This window comes from Pipistrellus kuhlii, unplaced genomic scaffold, assembly GCF_014108245.1.
Source record: "Pipistrellus kuhlii isolate mPipKuh1 unplaced genomic scaffold, mPipKuh1.p scaffold_m20_p_1, whole genome shotgun sequence".
NCBI lineage: Eukaryota > Metazoa > Chordata > Mammalia > Chiroptera > Vespertilionidae > Pipistrellus > Pipistrellus kuhlii.
The window spans coordinates 189,447,829-189,465,711 of record NW_023425404.1 but is presented as its reverse complement, the minus strand read 5'-3'; the positions used below and the strand labels follow the sequence as shown (position 1 = coordinate 189,465,711).

Sequence of the window (17,883 nt, the reverse complement as noted above, 5' to 3'; positions counted from 1 at the left end):
TATATATATATATATATGTGTGTGTGTGTGTGTGTGTGTGTATATATATATAGAAAGGAGATGGAGAGAGCGAGGCAGAAACATCAATGATGATAGATAATCATTGATTGGCTGCCTCCTGCATGCTCCACATTGGGGATCAAACCTGAAACCCAGACCTGTACTATGACTGGGAATGGAACGTTGACCTCCTGTGCATAGGTCGATGCTCAACCACTAAACCATTCCAACAGGGCATATACCTAGTACTCTTAACTGTTGCTGTTATTTATAGAGAAAGAAATTATGTGACCAGGTTTTTCATTATAACCTGACATTATCACCATGGACCGCTGCCGGATGTACAGAGAGACAAGTCAAGACTTTCCATTTATTTTAGCCCTGTAGTAAATGACTTTGTGAAAGAGGACTCATTAGCCCAAGATCAGCAGAACAAGGATTAATTGTCTAGGACTTAATGAACTGTTTTAATTGTGGTTAATGTTCTACTTTCTAACAGACATATGAGAAACGCAGTCCTTTGTTGTCTACCTTTAACCCTAACTTAAAAGGCTATACTTGTACTAAGTAGAATAAAACACTCTTTAAACAGTGTATTATTTTAACAACTTAGACTTTTAAAAAATCATATAAAAATACCCCCAAAAGTTATAAACTAAATATACAACTATTACTATAAAAAATAATGTTCCCTGCACTTCTTCCAGCTGCACTAGATTATGCTTATTGACTCAGAGCATATGTTACGTTGTCATCATAAACTATTGACAACTATAGACAATTCTTGGCTTTGAAGTTTCAAAAGTCAACTTCAAGGAATAGTCAGTACTTGGAAGAATTGAAAGAATATACCATCTTTCAGAGTCCTGGGCCAGATTTGAACATAAAGGGACAGTGTGCCCTGCCCTCCCCACCCTGCATCCTGATCCCAAGGCAATGTCCCAGAACTAGTAAGGGTCCCTGAACCTTGCAGGGTACAGGATCAGAAGAAATGCCCACATGGAGTGTGTAGGCAAAAGATTCAAAGACAGTCTTATAAGTTCCCACTATCTCCAGTGTGTAACCCAACATGTGGGCTTCTCTCACTTCATATGGGAAGAATGGAATACTTCCCCGGACTTTAAGAGGAGCTTAAAACTTGTCACCAATGAGAATCTGGGATGAGGGGCATGCATAAACAAGATACATAGATAGAGGACACATGGATGAGGAGAACAAAGGTCAAAGTGCATCCCAGCAGCTGACAGCAGAGGCAGCTGACCACAGAGGATCAGATTTCTCACCCCTCCAGGCTTCACCACCACTCCCTCCCCAACACATTTCCAAGGAGAGGAAGCTTAAGTTTCTTCACAGACCAGAAGGCAATTTGTAAAAGAAACCAAATTCAACTATGAATCATAAAATAAACTATTACTTTCACTAAATCCATAGTCAGAGATTATAGCCAATTAATTTAATTAGTTTCCCTTTACATTTCGCATTGATCTCCCAGCACCTAATGGCATGTTCCACACATAGTGTGTACTCTGTAACTATTTAATGCAATGCATTGATTCACGTGGTTGTATGTTTGTATATCTCTCTCTTTTCCCACACTCCAGTGGTTGCCACTAGCCACACATGGCGGTTGAAGACATGAAATGTGGCTAGTCTGAATTGAGATGTGCTGCATAATGAACACATGAAATTTTGAGGACTTAGCATAATAACAAGAAGGTAAAATATCACACTGATATTTCTTTAATGATTGGACATTGATGGTATTTTAGACATATTGAGTTAAATAAAAGTATATTATTAAACTGCATCTTACTTGTTTCTTTTTACTTTTAAAAAATGTGCCTACTAGGAAATTAAAATTTTCCAGTGTGACTCACATTTTATTTCTATTGGACAATACTGCTCTCTATGCTCATTCATGTTGATCTCATTTACTTTTACCAGAGTAATCACCATCACTGCTTAATTTTTTCCATGTGGAAAATAATCAAAATTAGAATTTAATTTTTCCATTTGGACACTCAGTGATTATATGTCTAGTATTTCCTGACAGGGTATACTGAAAATTACATAGAAAAAAAAGAGATGTCTTACATCTCATTTCCTGATAATTGGGAATGATCAGTCAGTCTGTAATTTGTACAAAAAAGGAACAGATTTTCTTTTTAAAGTAATTAATACCTCTGATATTTACTTTCAAATGCTTGATGACTAATTGGATATAATCAAGAAATTTTCACAAGTGAAAGAGGCATGAGAAAAAAAATCTGATTTTTCAAATTTCATTAGATTTATCTAGTTCATAACTTTATATGTGTAGTGATATAAAAATAGAACAATTTTATTTACCAAGGGGCTAGCTATTAAAGTAAAGGAAACTACAGGGACAGTGCATTAATCTAGGGCTAATATAGCACCTGAGAGGCTACACTTTAGTCTTGAAGTTAGCCATTAACAAAGGAACTGTGACCTTCATTTTGATCAGAGTCAACTGGATGTCTCACAGATTTCTCAAACTAGTATATCCAATAAGTATCCAACAGTATCACATGCTATCCAGATAAAATCACAATGCCAAGAACCCGTTTATTTTTCAAATGACAATAAACTAGGTGCTGCTAAGGCTGTCATGGATGATGCTAGGAGTGAGGAAGAGAAAGTAGATAGAACAAATATTGAAGAAGCTAGACAAGAGGATAATGAAGTGAAAGTAGCTAAAAATAGGATCGTTTATTCTTTTATTTTGGTTTAAAAAAAAATCATTGTTAAGTTAAACGTGCATTGTGCTAAATATTGGGGATAGAAAAGTGAAAGAAACAATATCTGTCTGGTGGGGAAGATAGGTAATATATTATAATGAATTTTAAAAGTTAAGATAGCCCAGCAGGAGTGGCTCAGTGGCTTAATGTCAACCTATGAACCAGGAAGTCACTGTTCCATGCCTGGTTGAGGGCTCCATCAGTGGGGGGCCTGCAGGAGGCAGCCAATCAATGATTCTCTCATCATTGATGTTCTCTCTCTGTCTCTCTCTCTCTCTCATAGATTTGTCGCAAGGTTCGCAGAACATTGAAGAAAATAAAGAATCCTTTTGTTTATTGAAGATCATTTCTTGAGTCCTCACTATATTGTGCGAGAAGCATTCTAGTGAAGGTGCTTCTGGGGGTAGAAATCTAGGTAGCAAGGATGGAGCTCCCGGGCTGCTCAGAAAACACCAGTTGTATATTTAGCTGTTACCTGGGGGGGGGGGGGGGGGGGGGGGAAGGTTGGCTAAGGCAGAGGACTTCTAGAAAGAAATGCAGTGGATAGGTCAGGAAGAGCATGGGCTCTTTACTATGACTTCCCAAGTTGCTTTTGGTGGAATCACAAGGGGAATGCAGCGTCAATTTTATTAAAATTATCTGCAGTACAAACCCACACGCTTTTCATTATTAAAGTATGGACGCATCGTGTAGTTGATGCAATAGCATATTAATTAGTAAGATAAGAAGAAACGGAATCCCACAGCTGGGCAAAGAGGCGTAGGCTCTCTCTCCAGAGGACGCTGGAGTTCATGGTCCTGGGCTCTCAGACGACCTAGGTCAAGACACCTGGAGGACACAGGCCATTTTGAGCTGCCAGAGAAGTGTGAGAGGTGAGTTCTCGGACTGGGGAGAGGCTGCAATGCAGGGATCAGGGTGCCTGAGCTCCATTCCGCCCCCGATCCCCCCCAAACACGCCCCACCTGGCGCCTTTCCGGTCACCTGACAGCGAGCGCCTGTGCTCAGGAACTGCCCTTCTCACTTCCGGCGTCTAGTTGCCAGGACAACCCTCTTCCGCCCGCGCGCCTGCGGCCTCCCTGCTATTGGCTGAGAGGGCGTAACGTGCGTTTGACGTCAGTGCGCGGCGCCACCGGACCGGGAGACCACCGGAAGCCGCGATTTCCGCACGTTCGGGCCGGGTGCCGCGGGAACCGGGGCTGTTGGCAGAGCCGGCGCCGGTCCAAAGCCCCATCCGGGGCGGCGGCGGGTGTGCGGGTCGCAGCGGGAGCGACGCGCGGTAGGAACGAGTCCCCGGAGCCGGGAGCGGGGATCCCGCGACGCCGCCCGTCTCTCCGGGCCGAACCGCTTCCTCCCTGGCCTGTTGCTAGGGCCGCCGCGCCGCGTTGCGAAGGACCTGGTGACGCTGGGAGCCTGGAGAGCGCCCTGACTCTTCCGGGTCGGACTTTAGCCCGTAATAGTCTTCGTTTGTCTTAATTGAATGTTGCCTTTCCCTTCACCCCATTCCCCCCTTTTTTTAAATATCTGTTTCTCCCCCGCCACCGCCCCCCAACACACCCTTATTTTCATTTTTTAACTCTGACAACTCCCTGACTCCGAATTGATCGTAGGTATTAATAGATGTGTGGTATTGGAGTAGGAGAGGCGAAGGAATTAAGAAATTGGAAAGCGAATTTAAGACCCTTAATATTGGCTCATTAGTTTAACTTTTGGTCAAAGGGGGTTGAGAAAGATGGATCCTGGCCTCTGTTGCTGTACCGTGGGATTTAAGGAAACTCAGAGATGGGACATGGCATCTTCTTTAGTTGGGGTGCCTATTACACTTTTGGAACTTTCTAAACATTAGGAAATAATGTGGTGGCGTCTGCCCCTGAGAATTTAGCCAGCAGTTTCGTGCGGTGGTCTCAGAGCGGGGTGTGGAAGAAAGTGCATGTAGGGAAAGAGATGGGATTTATGAGCTGTCCTAAATAATGGGGGGAGGAGGAGCTGTGCTTCCCTTTGGTTGACACAGTTGCCTGCAGCCTCTCCGCATCATTTGCAGCAGCTAAGGAAACCTAAGGGAAAAGTGAGGGTCCTACAGTGGAGCCTGAATTCTTTGTTCTCTGATATTGTGACATCGTTTAGGTGTTCTGGTTAAGTGGATTTGTGGATTCTAGAATCTATTTAGAATCTTTATCTTTAAAGAATGAAGATTTTGCCTAGCTGGGTGTAGCTCAGCGGTTGAGTGTAGACCCAGGAACCAAGAGGTCACCGGTTCCATACCCATCAGGGCATATGTCCAGGTTTTGGGCTCAAGCCCCAGTAGGGGGCGTGCATGAGGCAGCCAATCAATGATTCTCATCACTGATGTTTCTATCCCTCTCTCCCTTCCTCTCTGAAATAAAAAAATATATATTAAAAAAAAAGAATGAAGATCTTGTACCATTTATAAAACAAAGCAATTCTTTATTTTTCTCTTCCAATATTACTCCTTTACACCGCCCTCTTTATGTTATTTAATGAAAAGGCACTCAAAAGAGTGGTTGAGCATAAGATGAATTAAGCAAATTGGAAAGTCCTGCAAGGAAGGAGAGTAATCAAATAGAAATAGGAAGGATCTTGAGATTGAAGGTGGGCCTAGAAATACTAGCAGGCAGTTGGCTATGAGTCTGGGTATGTGTGGTGGAGGATTCTTTTGTAGAGATTTAAATTTAGAAATCGTTTGGTGAATCAGGAAATCATAGTCTCTGAAGGGACTATGACCTCTTTAGTTAACAGAAAAGAAGTAAATATAGAAGAGGGAGAGGTGAACCACCCTTTGCTGGTGGGCAACTTGATATCTGATCATGTTTATTCAACATCAGCCTTGATCAGCTTGATTTGATTCTCCCTTTTAGGAGATTAGGAAACCAAGCTTAGGGAGGTTAAATACTTTTCCTGAATTCATAAACCTCATGATCGGTAGAAATGAGATGCAAACTGAGATCTGAGCCCAGAACTCTACTTAATTACACCATGTTGAACACATCTGTAGGGCTGAGTGTAGGAAGCAAAGGAAAAAGAAGCAGCAACCATCAAAAATTTTCTGCCCGAAGGAACAGAAAACTACTGGTGGTACCTTGAATTAACAAGGGATTTATAATTAAATGTGTGTGATAACCTCTGGTTTGGTTATGCTCAGTATAAGGAGCTTGTGGGGCATTGAGTAGGAGAATTTGTTACATCATTGGGACAGTAGGACTTGATGTGCAGGTGTTGGTATTTGGAACTTGGGAAATTTAAAAGCCAGAGAAGATGAAGACCATAGGGGATGTGCCCACCACGCCTTTCAAAAATGTAGTCTATGTTTTCTACATGTAACTAGAAGATTGTGACTGAGTATCTAACAATGTATTTTGATAATTTGAATGAAAAAAATGTTTACTTTTATACATTATGTTTTATAGCTTGTTTTTAATTTGCTGTTACTAATATTATTGAAATTTATATAATATTTTTCTCATTAGTCTTTCCAGGCATTTTGCTCCTTACCATAACTTTTCTGTATGTCTTTTACTGTATTTTCTACTCTATTCTGCTTTAGTCTGTATATTGTTAGTGAATTTCCCTTCTTAAAAATTTGTGACATCAAGTTTCCTATAACTTGCAGGAGTGACGGGAAGCAATGCAGAAATCAGAGTGCCATGGAGACACACAGCTGAGAAGCAGAGTGACAGGTACCCAGCATGGCTTTTTAAAGGAAGAGGTGAACTTTATATTAATGACACATTCTGTTACACACAGGAATGTGGGGTGACCTTTAGAGTGTCCGTGCGCGCCCCCCCTCCCCCCGTGGTGGGGCAATTTGCATATTAGGCGCATATCTATATCTATCTATCTATCTATAGTAGGGGTGTCGAACTCAATCAGAGAAGGGGCCAAAATCTAAAATCCAGCCTAAATCGCAGGCCGAATGGTTTACTGAACAGTCATAAACTGTCATTGTGATGGAAACGCAGCGGAGTGCAGTGATGACAGTGCGGTGCGGGCCACATTGCAAGGCCTGGCGGGACGGATTTGGCCCGCGGGCCTTGTGTTTGACACATGTGATCTATAGAATAGATAGATAGATCTATATATACAACTTTTGTTGTTGTTGATTTTGTTTTTTTGTTTTGTTTTCTAGGTAATGATGATCAAAGGACATCCTCAAGTCCACAGAGAAAGCCTAGGACTACAGTTCGAAGCAAATCCTCATCCTCATCATCAGCCAGTTCTCCAGATGCTGCCATAAAAGTCCATCCTCGACCAAGTGATAAGCTTAACCCTAAAACGATTAACCCAGTAAGTACAAAAGAAATTTCTGACTCAGTACGTTTTTCTAAGTAGTATGCAGTTGGCTCACTATTGGACCATTTGAATTATGTCTTAAGTCCCTTTTGAGGTAGTGCTGAAGGAAGGGCATATGATAATGATGGTGAAGAATGGAGAGGATACGGGAGTGGAGGTGAGAAGGTGTAACCAGTTTTGGTCTCTTCTGTCATTCTTGGATGAGTTTTTAGAATGCAAACTAAATTGCTTTTTTTTTTTTTTTTTTTTATTTGTTATGGTTATTTGACTTTCTAATACCAAGGAATAAACTTGTACTTAATTGCTGCAAGATGAATTATATGCTCCCATAGTTGCGTAAAGGTCTCTAACCATTTTTCTGTGATCTATAAATTTGCTCCACCAGAAATCCTAACTATAGTACTGCCTTTCACAGCAATTTAACCAACATCAGATTTAGGCACATAAAAATTTGTAATTGTGTATAGATTAAAGAATTATCCAAAAATGAACACATCCGTGCCACACCCCAGGTATTTGGCCCAACCTTGCATACCTTATTCTGATAGTGGTTTCAGCCCTTGAAAGGGATTATGAGGATAGCTGATACTTTGATTTTGACAGCAGGTAAAACATAGCAAATACCTAAGCAAGGATATAATGGAAGTATTCATGGCACAGGACATTATCTGACTTAGAAAAGAAAAACAAAAAATAGTTTGAGGATCTGTCTTCCTTTGCTTCTTTCTAGAACCTGTACAGTGGCCAGGAAATTGAAACCCTGAAGAATTCTCTGATACCTTCCTGCTGTTGCTTCCTTCCCTCCATATTTAATTGAGGGAATTTGCAGCCCTAATTTGTCTTAATTTTTTTTCCCAATGTAAGCAACACTTTTCTAGTTAATTTTTTTTATCTGATATGATTCCTACTTCCTACTTGAAAACAATTTTTAAAACATATATTTCTCCTAGCAGGAATTATAACTTGATGAATGAAATATTATTGCTGTGAATTACTATACAGAATTACTACTATGGATTGGGCTTTGCAAATGAATCTTTTATTATGGCATTTTATTTTAATGAAATTTCATATCTGTATTTTTACTGAGAACATGTTTTACTAGAGAGCAAAGGACTAATTCTGAACTTAAGCTTGTATATTTCTGAGTTACTGCATATTATTAAAAATGTTTGTAGCTATTCATCTGTAATAAGTTTCTACTTTATTTAAACAACTGTTTCTTTTGGTTATAATGAAAGTACCATATTGTAAAATATTTACTTTTGGAACCTTTAAGTCTCTGATCAATTGAAACTATTTTTGCTGTGATTGTTTAACTGTTATGATTGTTCATCTCTTAAATTGCCTTTGCCAGTAGGTCCAGAATTAACCTATTCTTAAGATACTAATATAGCAAAACTAAAAGTAGTGAAGTTACCTATCTAAGCATTCATACCTGGTCCTATGTTTGTGAGAGTCTCGCTCAGTCTCCAGCTCTCTCATCCCTGTCCAATGGAAGCCTTTAATTTTTATGGAGACATAAAGCCATTTGAGAAATGACAGTTTCTCTAACCATCCAGACCATGTATAATTAGCTGGAGGACAAGTAGGAAATGTGCTGTGGGTTAAAAACCAATATGCTTTCCCTCGCTTCACACGTTCTCCATCTACTTCTCATTTTAGACAGTTACAGTAGGGAGGGGATGGAAAGATGTTATCTTATTATATTTATGTTATTTGTATTTGTCTATGTTTTATTTATTATGTGTATGGTTTCATGAATCCTCACGCCTTCTGTAACAAATTAGGGGTGAAAGAAAATACAGAAAGTGTGTTTGTGTGTTCAGTCCTGAAAACTGATAAATTTTCTCAGTTGTGCTGAGTAGAATGATGCACTGGAAAGTTGGAAATGGCTTGAAAGTCAGGGTGTTCGTTTGCCTCTGACCTGAGCAGAATTAAAATTGATTAGATATCACAAAGTGGAGGTGATTGTAATGTGTTATTTACTGTGTTTGTGTCACATTTTATTTCAGTTTGGTGAACAGTCACGAGCCCCTTCTGCATTTGCAGCTGTTTATTCTAAAGGTGGTATTCCTTGCAGGTAAAAGCAATACAAGTTATAACTCACCATGTTATTGCAAATAATTGGGTAAGATCAATACGGTATTCAGTTTAAATTTATTGCAAGTTTTATTTACAAGGGATGTTGAACTAAAGGTGACTTACACTTTGGGGCTAATGAATTGGTATCCTGGGACATTGTTGAAGAAAATAATTTTAGTTCCAAAATAGAATTACCCATAGATATAATAGGTTTGAAGTCATGGTTTCCTATATATTATAAAATAATACTAATATGGTTATATTCCAAAAAGAGTATCTATGTCTTAAATAATCACTGCTTATTATATAACTATTATACTAGAGGCCCAGTGCATTAATTTTTGCATGGGTGGGGTTAGACTGGGCTGGTTGGAGGGAAAGGGGCTTGGGAGGTGGCCGGCCAGCTCCACCCCCCTGGTCGAATTCCCGGTGGAGGGGCAATTTGCATATTAGGTGTGTTTATGTGTGTGTGTGTGTGTGTGTGTGTGTGTGTGTATGTGTATGACACACACACATATATAAACACACATACATACTAGTGGTCCGGTGCACGAAATTTGTGCACGGAGGTGTGTGTCCCTCAGCCCAGCCTGCACCCTCTCTAATCTGGAACCCCTGGATCTGGCCTAAATGGGCAGTCGGACATACCTCTCACAATCCAAGACTGCCGGCTCCCAACTGTTCGCTTGCCTGCCTTCCTAATTGCCCCTAACCACTCTCCTGCCAGCCTGATTGATGCCTAACTGTTCCCCTGCCAGCCTGATTGCCCCTAACTGCCCTCCCCTGCAGGCCTGATCACCCCTAACTGTCCTCCCCTATATGCCTGGTCCCCCCAACTGCTCTACCCTTCAGGCCTGGGTTCCTCCCCCATAACTGCCCTTTCCTGCAGGCCTGGTCGCTCCCAACTGCCCTCCCTTGTTGGCCTGATTGCCAACTGTCCTCCCTTGCAGGCCTGGTTCCTCCCAACTCCCCTGCCCTGTTGGCCATCTTGTGGTGGCCATCTTGTGTCCACCTGGAGCAGCCATCTTTGACCTAATGGGGCAGCCATATTGTGTGTTGGAGTGATGGCAAATTTGCATATTACTTTTTTTTTTTTTTTTTCTAATTTCAACCCAGGGAAGTTTAAATATATTTTTATTGATTTTGTACAGAGAGGAAGAGAGAGAGATAGAGAGTTAGAAACATCGATGATAGAGAGTCATCAATCAGCTGCCTCTTGCACACCCCCTACTGGGGATATGCCCGCAATCAAGGTACATGCTCTTGACAGGAATCGAACCCAGGACCCTTCAGTCCCCAAGCCAACGCTCTATCCATTGAGCCAAACCAGTCTCAGCCAAATTACTCTTTTTTAGTTAGGATAGAGGCCTGGTGCATGAATTGGGGCTGGCTGATTTGCCCTGAAAGGTGTCTTGGATCAGGGTGGGGGTTCCCTTGGAGCATGGGGCAGCCTGGGCTAGGGGCCTGTAGTGGTTTGCAGGCCAGCCAGGCCCCCCTGGTGACCCAAGCAGAGGCCCTGGTATCTGGCATTTATTTATCTCTCTCCATAGCTGGGGGCAACCCAAGCCACCTGCTCTCTCCATGGCTCTCTCCATGGCTGCCTCCATTTTTGTTGTGATTTATTTATCTTCTACAATTGAAACTTTGTAGCCTTGAGTGGAGGCAAGGGCTGGCCAGGGAGGGCAGAAAGCTTGGCTTCCTCTATTGCTGGGGAAACCCAAGCCTCCTGATCTTTCCATGGCTGCATCCATCTTGATTGGGTTAATTTGCATACTCACTCCTGATTGGCTGGTGGCTGTGGCTGGTGGGCATAGTGTAGGTATGGCAATTTGCATGTTTCTATTTTAGTGTAGATAAATATTGTTCTTGTTACATTCACTGGTTTTATATTTTAGGTTGGTCCATGGTTCAGTAAAACACAGATTACAGTGGGACTCTCCTCCTGAAAATCTTTCCTTTGATCCTCTTCTTATTACTTTAGCTGAGGTAAATCAATACTCCCATCTCCTGAGTTTTTATGGGGGAAAATCTCTTACAATTGCAATAAAACTTATAACTCATCAGTAAATCTCATTTTTTACTTTTGAAATCAGAGCTAAACAATAATTAAATATAATTGGCAGATGATAATTAGAAACTAATCAGATTTATAAACATGAGATTAGTTTACAGGGATTTGTAGGTAAGTGGTTGAAATATTCATACTTAACTCCAAGTATAAAAATACTTAGAATCATAACATGGAGGAAGATTTTTGTTGAACTAATCAAATTAGGAGAACATCATTGGTTTAAATAACTATATCATATAACAATGAATAGTTGGTCTCTCTGTACAACCAGTCCTATTTAACACTGTATTTCTTAGGAAACTCATGTTAACTACTTAATGTTATTTTGTAGAATTCTCCAGGATTTTGCCTATTGGTACCTCTAAAATAACACATCATGGAGATGTTTTTATAGATTTTCTAAAAAAAACTTTAGATAGGTTTTTTTATATTATTATTATATTTGTGTCAGGAAAACAAATTGTAAAATCACAGTAAAGGGTCCACTAATTATGCATTTATAGAGTTGTGTTTATAAATACACATTGTAGACTAATCTTTGTGCTTTCAGGCAGTGTTTAAGAGTTTGTACAAAATGCCTTTAGAATCCTGGCCAGTTTTTCTCTTCCCTTTTCTCTTTATTTTTGTTTACATTTCCTTTCCCTCCCTCTCCCTTTTCTCTCTTTTCTCCCTGCCTTTCTTTCCTTTTCTAAAATTCCCTATATACATTTTTTGCATCTCTTTTTTTTCCTTATTTTTCTTTCATATTTTTCTTTTTTTTAAATATATATATTTTATTGATTTTTGTACAGAGAGGAAGGGAGAGAGATAGAGAGTTAGAAACATCAATGAGAGAGTGTCATCGATCAGCTGCCTCTTGCACACCCTCCACCGGGGATATGCCCGCAACCAAGGTACATGCCCTTGACCGGAATCAAACCCGGGTCCCTTCAGTCCCCAAGCCGATGCTCTATCCATTGAGCCAAACCGGTTCTTTCATATTTTTCTTATTGTTTTTCTTTTTCCCCCTTCCTCCCTCCCTTCTTTCTGTAGATAAAGATCATTTCTGTCTTATATATGACTTTTATTCCACAATTTATCTGTTTAATTAAAAATGCAATTACTGAAATTCTATATTGTGATTAGGAAAACAATAATAATAAACTTGATTTACATTTACATTAGTAAGGCTTCAGTTTTTCTTATTAGCATAATCATGTGGGTTGTTTGTTTTGTCTTTGGCAGGGTCTGAGAGAGACAAAGCATCCATACACCTTTGTTTCAAAGGAGGGTTTTAGAGAATTACTCTTGGTCCACGATGCTCCTGAAAAAACTGTGCCTTTGCTTCCTAGACTGAGTCCTGTGCTGAAGGCGGCTCTGGTATGTGCTTTATTCTTTAGACTTTCTCTGGCCATTTAAGATATTTTGTCTTCCAAATTATATGCAAATTAGCTTTTTACCTGTGATTTTGAAGTGTATGCAGAATTAGGTCACTGTTCTTCAGGGCCAGATGATTACTTACTTGCAAACACTGTTAAGAGGATGTACTAAAAGTAAAATGGGGCATTTTGAGTAATTAGGGACAGTAATGAACCTCAAAGCAGTCTTTCAGCAGGCTGCAATAGATCTTAATATTTCAGTCAAGCTGAAAATTTGTGTGTTGCTTCTACATGTCCTGCATTAAAGGCTATTTTTAAAATTCTGGGTTTGGTTGATTATCTTCCAATGCTGGCTTCTCCTTTCTCCTGACGTCTCCTTCCTTTTCCTCTTCTTTCCCTTCCTATCCCTATACTCCTGACCAAATAACCCTTCACAGGCCCATTCGGATGATGAAGTGTTTGAAAGGGGATTGAATGCTCTGGTGCAGTTGAGTGTCGTTGTGGGTCCTTCTCTAAATGACCATCTGAAACATCTGCTTACCAGTGTAAGTACTGAAAAGATCCGAGAGCAGCTGTGGATGTGTATCATGCACTGTCTCTATCTCTTCATAAAGTAATGCCATCAAATGATTCAAAACCTCAAAAAGAGAAAACCAAAAAACTCATCATCCTAACCAAAGTCATTGTGGTGGTGCATGAAACATTTTACTAAGCAAGTGTACTCTTTAAACATTTTCAGTGGAAAGCACCTACTGCAGAATTTAGGGATGCAGTGCACCCACATTAGTGAGCAATGTAATGGGATCATGCCCATGTTGATTAGCTATGATGTATAAGCAGAGTTTATCCACCCTTTTGAGTACTGGGGGGAGCACAGTTACAGGTTTGCATTGTGTGATTTCCCTCTTTGCTCTGTGATTCTCCTCTCTCACCTGGACAGACCAGTCATTTCCCCCTGCAGTCAGAGGCCCATTCTGGACACACCTAGGGACACGTGCTCTTGTGGTTCCTAGTCTGACCGCCCTCTCACTGTTTCACAGTTACTCATGTAGATGCTCTGTTGTCTCTTCCCATTTTTACTATTGGAAGCACATGTGTTTAGAGGCTTAGCTTTTCATCATAGTTCTCCAAACGCTCTTGCAAGTTACCAAATGGAAAAATACGCAATGTTATAGAAAACGTACTCTGGATACCACATTGTAGAATATTTTATAGGATTGACATTATTAGAAATAATTAAATGAATGGATTTATTGCCCCAGCAAATAAAATGGCATCTATTTCAATGATATTTCTTGAAAGAAGCCTAAAATAAGTGGTGTTTGTACTGTTTGTATTTATACAGTAAAGGTTAAGTGACATTATTTCTAGTTAACTTACTTTTTAGTGAAGCTTTACTTACGCTTAAAGTAAATATTACTACTTTTTAAAATCATTTCATTCCCCCAATCTTATTTTTAAAGCTATTCAAGAGACTAAGGGACAAGAAGTTCAAAGAGCCGATCACGAATGCATTGCAGAAGCTGGAGCAGCATGGTGGAAGTGTAAGTGAGACAGTCTTACTTCAGTCCTGATTGTGTTCTTACCTTTAATCATTTTGCAAATTAGACTGCATAATGCATTGCCTCTTCATTGGCAAGTAGCATGTGGAGCTGATAGTGCTATCCATGTGAGGGCCCTGAGTTTGTCTTCCTGGGTCGCAGGCTTCTGAGCACTGGGATTCTGCCCCGGGTTGTGTGAACACAGGGTGTGTACGCTTCCGCTGTGCTTACTATGTGGCAATCGTGTGAGGCAGCTTTACAGCTTGTTTTCTTTATTTGGGGTGTCTTTGCTTTGACCATTTAAAAGTTTGTAAGACTGAAGGATTAACATAGAGAGCTCATTGAAGAAAGAGTACTTTTCCTTTCATTTGCTATCTTTTCTGCCTAAAAAAATTGTAATTTGCCCATAAACAAAGATTGAAATGGCTTTGATATGTCTGCAAGTGCTCGCTTGCTGGAATGTGAGCAGGTGTGTGTGCAGCACACAGGGCTGACTCAGTTAATTATTTTAACTGGCAAAAAGGTGAGGGAATGTAGGTGATTTCATTATCTGTGTGCTATCAAATAACTAGGTTGAGCTTTCATCTTTTGAAAGAAGTGTTCAGATAATCTAGTCTTGCAAATATTCCCATAAAGCCATGTTCCCATCTTGATTTGGAGCTTACATTTAATTGGAGCTTAGTGAAGAGAGTTACATGTGATTATCTTAACATTGCACAACTTAGTCTCATTCTAGGTATGTTCAAAAGGAATTAATTATGAAGAAATATGTAAGAAATTATAGTTTAAAATGGCAGATATTTTAGTTTAGCTTTACTTACTTTACTCAATTTTATCAACTTCTGGGTCCCAGACAGAGGATTAGCATTCAAACACCTTGTGGTGATGCACAAAACCGTCCCCTAGCCAACCCCGTGTCTATCCTCAGCAGAAGAGAAATTCATATTGCTTGCATATGTGTTTGCTGCTCTGAGAACCGGAATGGAAAATGAATTTCTAGTGAAATGCAAGTAAACAGATGCCTGCTAATGATGACATAGCTTTTCAATCTGAAACTCTTCCTAGGTGTTCTTCACACATTCTGTGGACTGGTGTGAGAAAGGGGCAGGTCCAGTAAGTCAGGATGTGCCTGTAGAGGAGGAGATAGTTTGTGCATAAAGTTTAGAAATAGCACAGTAAGATTTGGAGGGGGAACACCTGGGATGTAGTTGATCAATCCAGGGTCTCAGATAACTAGCAAGGGAGTAACTCTTTTGCTGCTCAGACTCATTGTTTTGAATCATGAGAATAAACAAAGATTTTGAAGTCATAATATCTTACATAAGATTTTAACAGTAATTGATGTATTTGCAAATGTTCTTTACAATTCCATCAATTATTACATAGCATATGATCACTTATCAAAGTGTTTCCCTGGGCTGATGACTGTTGTACTTACTTTGGATACTTTGTAGTTCTTCATGAAAGTAAGGGATGCTCTTCTTCCCCTTCTAAAATGTAAAGGTTTATTTTCCTTCCTCTTTATTTAAATATTTAGAAATGAGTCTTTAAAAAAAAATGTTCTCAATATGGTAGTTTCTCACTTCTAGGGCCTGAAAATATCACAATAATGGAAAGACTCAACTTCTGGGGGGAAAACAATAACAGCTACAGATAGTCACAGTGTCATTTTCTTATAACTAATCCATTTATAACCCACCTTAAATGGAGAGTGGTTCATTTGAGCTTGTGTTTTTTTTTCTAGTTGATATGCACATTTGTCTTAGGTACATACTTCACACACACACACACACACACACCCCTATCTTATTGAATACGTGGGGAAATATTACATGCTGGGTATTTTATTGAGTACTTTTTAGACATTAAAATCATTTAATGCTTACTACACCCCTCAGAGGAAGGTTTGGCTGTTATCCCCCTCAAAAGATCTAGAATCTGCGGCACAGAGATACAACTACCCCGGATTTGATAGGAAGTGACTGAATTCATGCTGGTGGTCTGATTGCTAACTACGATGGTTACATATTTTTTAAAAACAGTAAAAGATAATCTACAGTTTATTTAACTCAGGAAAAAAGTTTCACTTCTCATTTCATCATCCTATTCTTAGCCCATTTTGTTTGAATTTTGGATACTTTTTGAGGCATGCTTTTGGAAATGTAATATTATTAGGGGAAGTCTCCATGATACTAACGGGGCTTTCTTTCTTTCTGTTGACAGGGAAGCCTTATCATCATCAAAGCTAAAATTCCAACATACTGCTCCATAAGTTGTTGAAGAAGGGAGCGACAGATCTTCCTGCCTGGTGACAGGTGTTACACGCTGGCCGTGGGTACCTGTGGGGACGACTCATTTCGCTGTGGGCTATTCTTTTGTAACCACAGCCACCATTCATCATTTACTAGTTTCAGATGAATATGCACAATTCCACTGAATCACAGTAAGTTATTCTATAGCAAAAAAGGATGGTTAATAATGGAAAGGAATTTAAGAGGTTCTATAATAGGACAGTTTTGTGGGGTTTATTTTTCATATTTATATGGTTTTTGTCAACAGCCATTATTGGGTTTATGGTATAAGCATTCGTATTTATTTTCTAGTGCCTTTTGTTTATAACAGCCCTTTTGCAATCAGTTTACAGCTGTATATTTACTTCTAGATATTTTGCCATTTCTGGATTTAATATTTACCAAGGCTATGGAAATTTAAAATAGTGGACATTTGTGAATTCACTATTTATTATTGTTTGTAAATATGTCTTTTATAATGTAGAATGCTTAGGAAAAGTTCTTTCCAGAGGATTCTAATTTAACATTTTTTTTTTAATGTGTAAATTCTCTTATAAGTATGTTGTTTATGACAACTCGTTAAAACTATCTAAACTCTAGGTGTCAATTGTATTATGCAAATGTTATTTTTGTATTTCATAGTCTGAATTCAGTAAATGAAGAGATTCAGAAAGTAAAATGTTCATTCTATGCAGTCAGTGATTTTGTTGTGCTTGCTTATGTTGAATTAAATTTAAAAGGCTTTTGAAATTTACAGGCATCGTCCTGGGTGTTGATGCAGTAGAAGCTGACTCTGGATCATATCCAAGAGGAAGGAGGAGAAGAGAAACAGATAAGAGAATAAGACCTTCCACCTCAAGGGCAACAAGGGAGCCCATAGAAACGAGTCGTCGCACCAAATCCAAGGCACATGAGGGGTCACTCTTACATAGGGGCAGTGATAGCATATTCCAGAAGCATCAGAGGAAACCAGTACCTGGAGTGACCTCTTGGCAGTCTCACTTTAGTCTCCAGCTGTAACTGAAAAGAATGCAAATAGTAATTTCTGAAGCATAGTAGTTGCAGAAGTGCTCGTCTTCCTTTGGATCTTATGTGCTTCCTGGGTCCCTGCCTGGTACACTCTTTCCTCAGGTCTCACTTGTCACGTCCTCAGGTCATATTAGCTACAACGTCTGCTTGCCCTGGTCTCGCTCTAACTCTCTCTCATTGCACTCAGCGCCACCCAAGCTAAAGATACCTGCAATCTAAAAGATATCATAAGCAAAAATATTGTTAATCTAGTAATTATAAAATTTGTTGGAATAAAGACCTATGAGATACAGTAGAGTTATAAACATTTTATTTGCTTTATTTTTTTCTTTTTGAAATACAAAATGTGCACATTGAGTTTACACAAATACGCGATGGCGAGTTTCAGTGTACATGTATTGTACTACTCTTAATTCTACACTGGTGATAGCAGGGCAGCTTTCC

At 39.6% G+C, this 17,883-nt stretch overlaps 1 protein-coding gene across 7 annotated transcripts; it reads left to right on the top strand.

Annotated features, from left to right (window-relative positions):
• The first annotated feature begins 3,875 nt into the window (after nt 1-3,875).
• PACRGL (parkin coregulated like) lies at nt 3,876-17,731 on the top strand. 7 transcript variants are annotated; one of them, XM_036419610.2, is made up of 11 exons: nt 3,883-4,035; nt 5,514-5,559; nt 6,385-6,451; nt 6,901-7,058; nt 9,080-9,147; nt 11,045-11,135; nt 12,445-12,579; nt 13,016-13,123; nt 14,042-14,122; nt 16,343-16,562; nt 17,168-17,731. In XM_036419610.2, the coding sequence occupies exons 3-10, from the start codon at nt 6,400-6,402 to the stop codon at nt 16,397-16,399; spliced, it is 750 nt and encodes a 249-aa protein (XP_036275503.1). In that variant the 5' UTR covers nt 3,883-4,035; nt 5,514-5,559; nt 6,385-6,399; the 3' UTR covers nt 16,400-16,562; nt 17,168-17,731. The 7 variants fall into 7 exon arrangements, with proteins under 7 accessions (XP_036275509.1, XP_045429649.1, XP_036275497.1 ...); XM_036419616.2 differs by lacking the exon at nt 5,514-5,559 and having other exon boundaries at nt 3,876-4,194; XM_045573693.1 differs by lacking the exon at nt 5,514-5,559 and having other exon boundaries at nt 3,876-4,209.
• The last annotated feature ends 152 nt before the right edge of the window (nt 17,732-17,883 follow it).

What these genes read in the sequence shown, in the direction of transcription:
- PACRGL (XM_036419616.2), top strand. Translation starts at nt 6,400, where the DNA reads ATGCAGAAATCAGAGTGCCATGGAGACACACAGCTGAGAAGCAGAGTG. An exon ending in TTCTTATTACTTTAGCTGAG is followed by an intron (nt 11,136 to 12,444) that starts GTAAATCAATAC and finishes TGTCTTTGGCAG; the next exon opens with GGTCTGAGAGAGACAAAGCA. An exon ending in TGGAGCAGCATGGTGGAAGT is followed by an intron (nt 14,123 to 16,342) that starts GTAAGTGAGACA and finishes TTCTGTTGACAG; the next exon opens with GGAAGCCTTATCATCATCAA.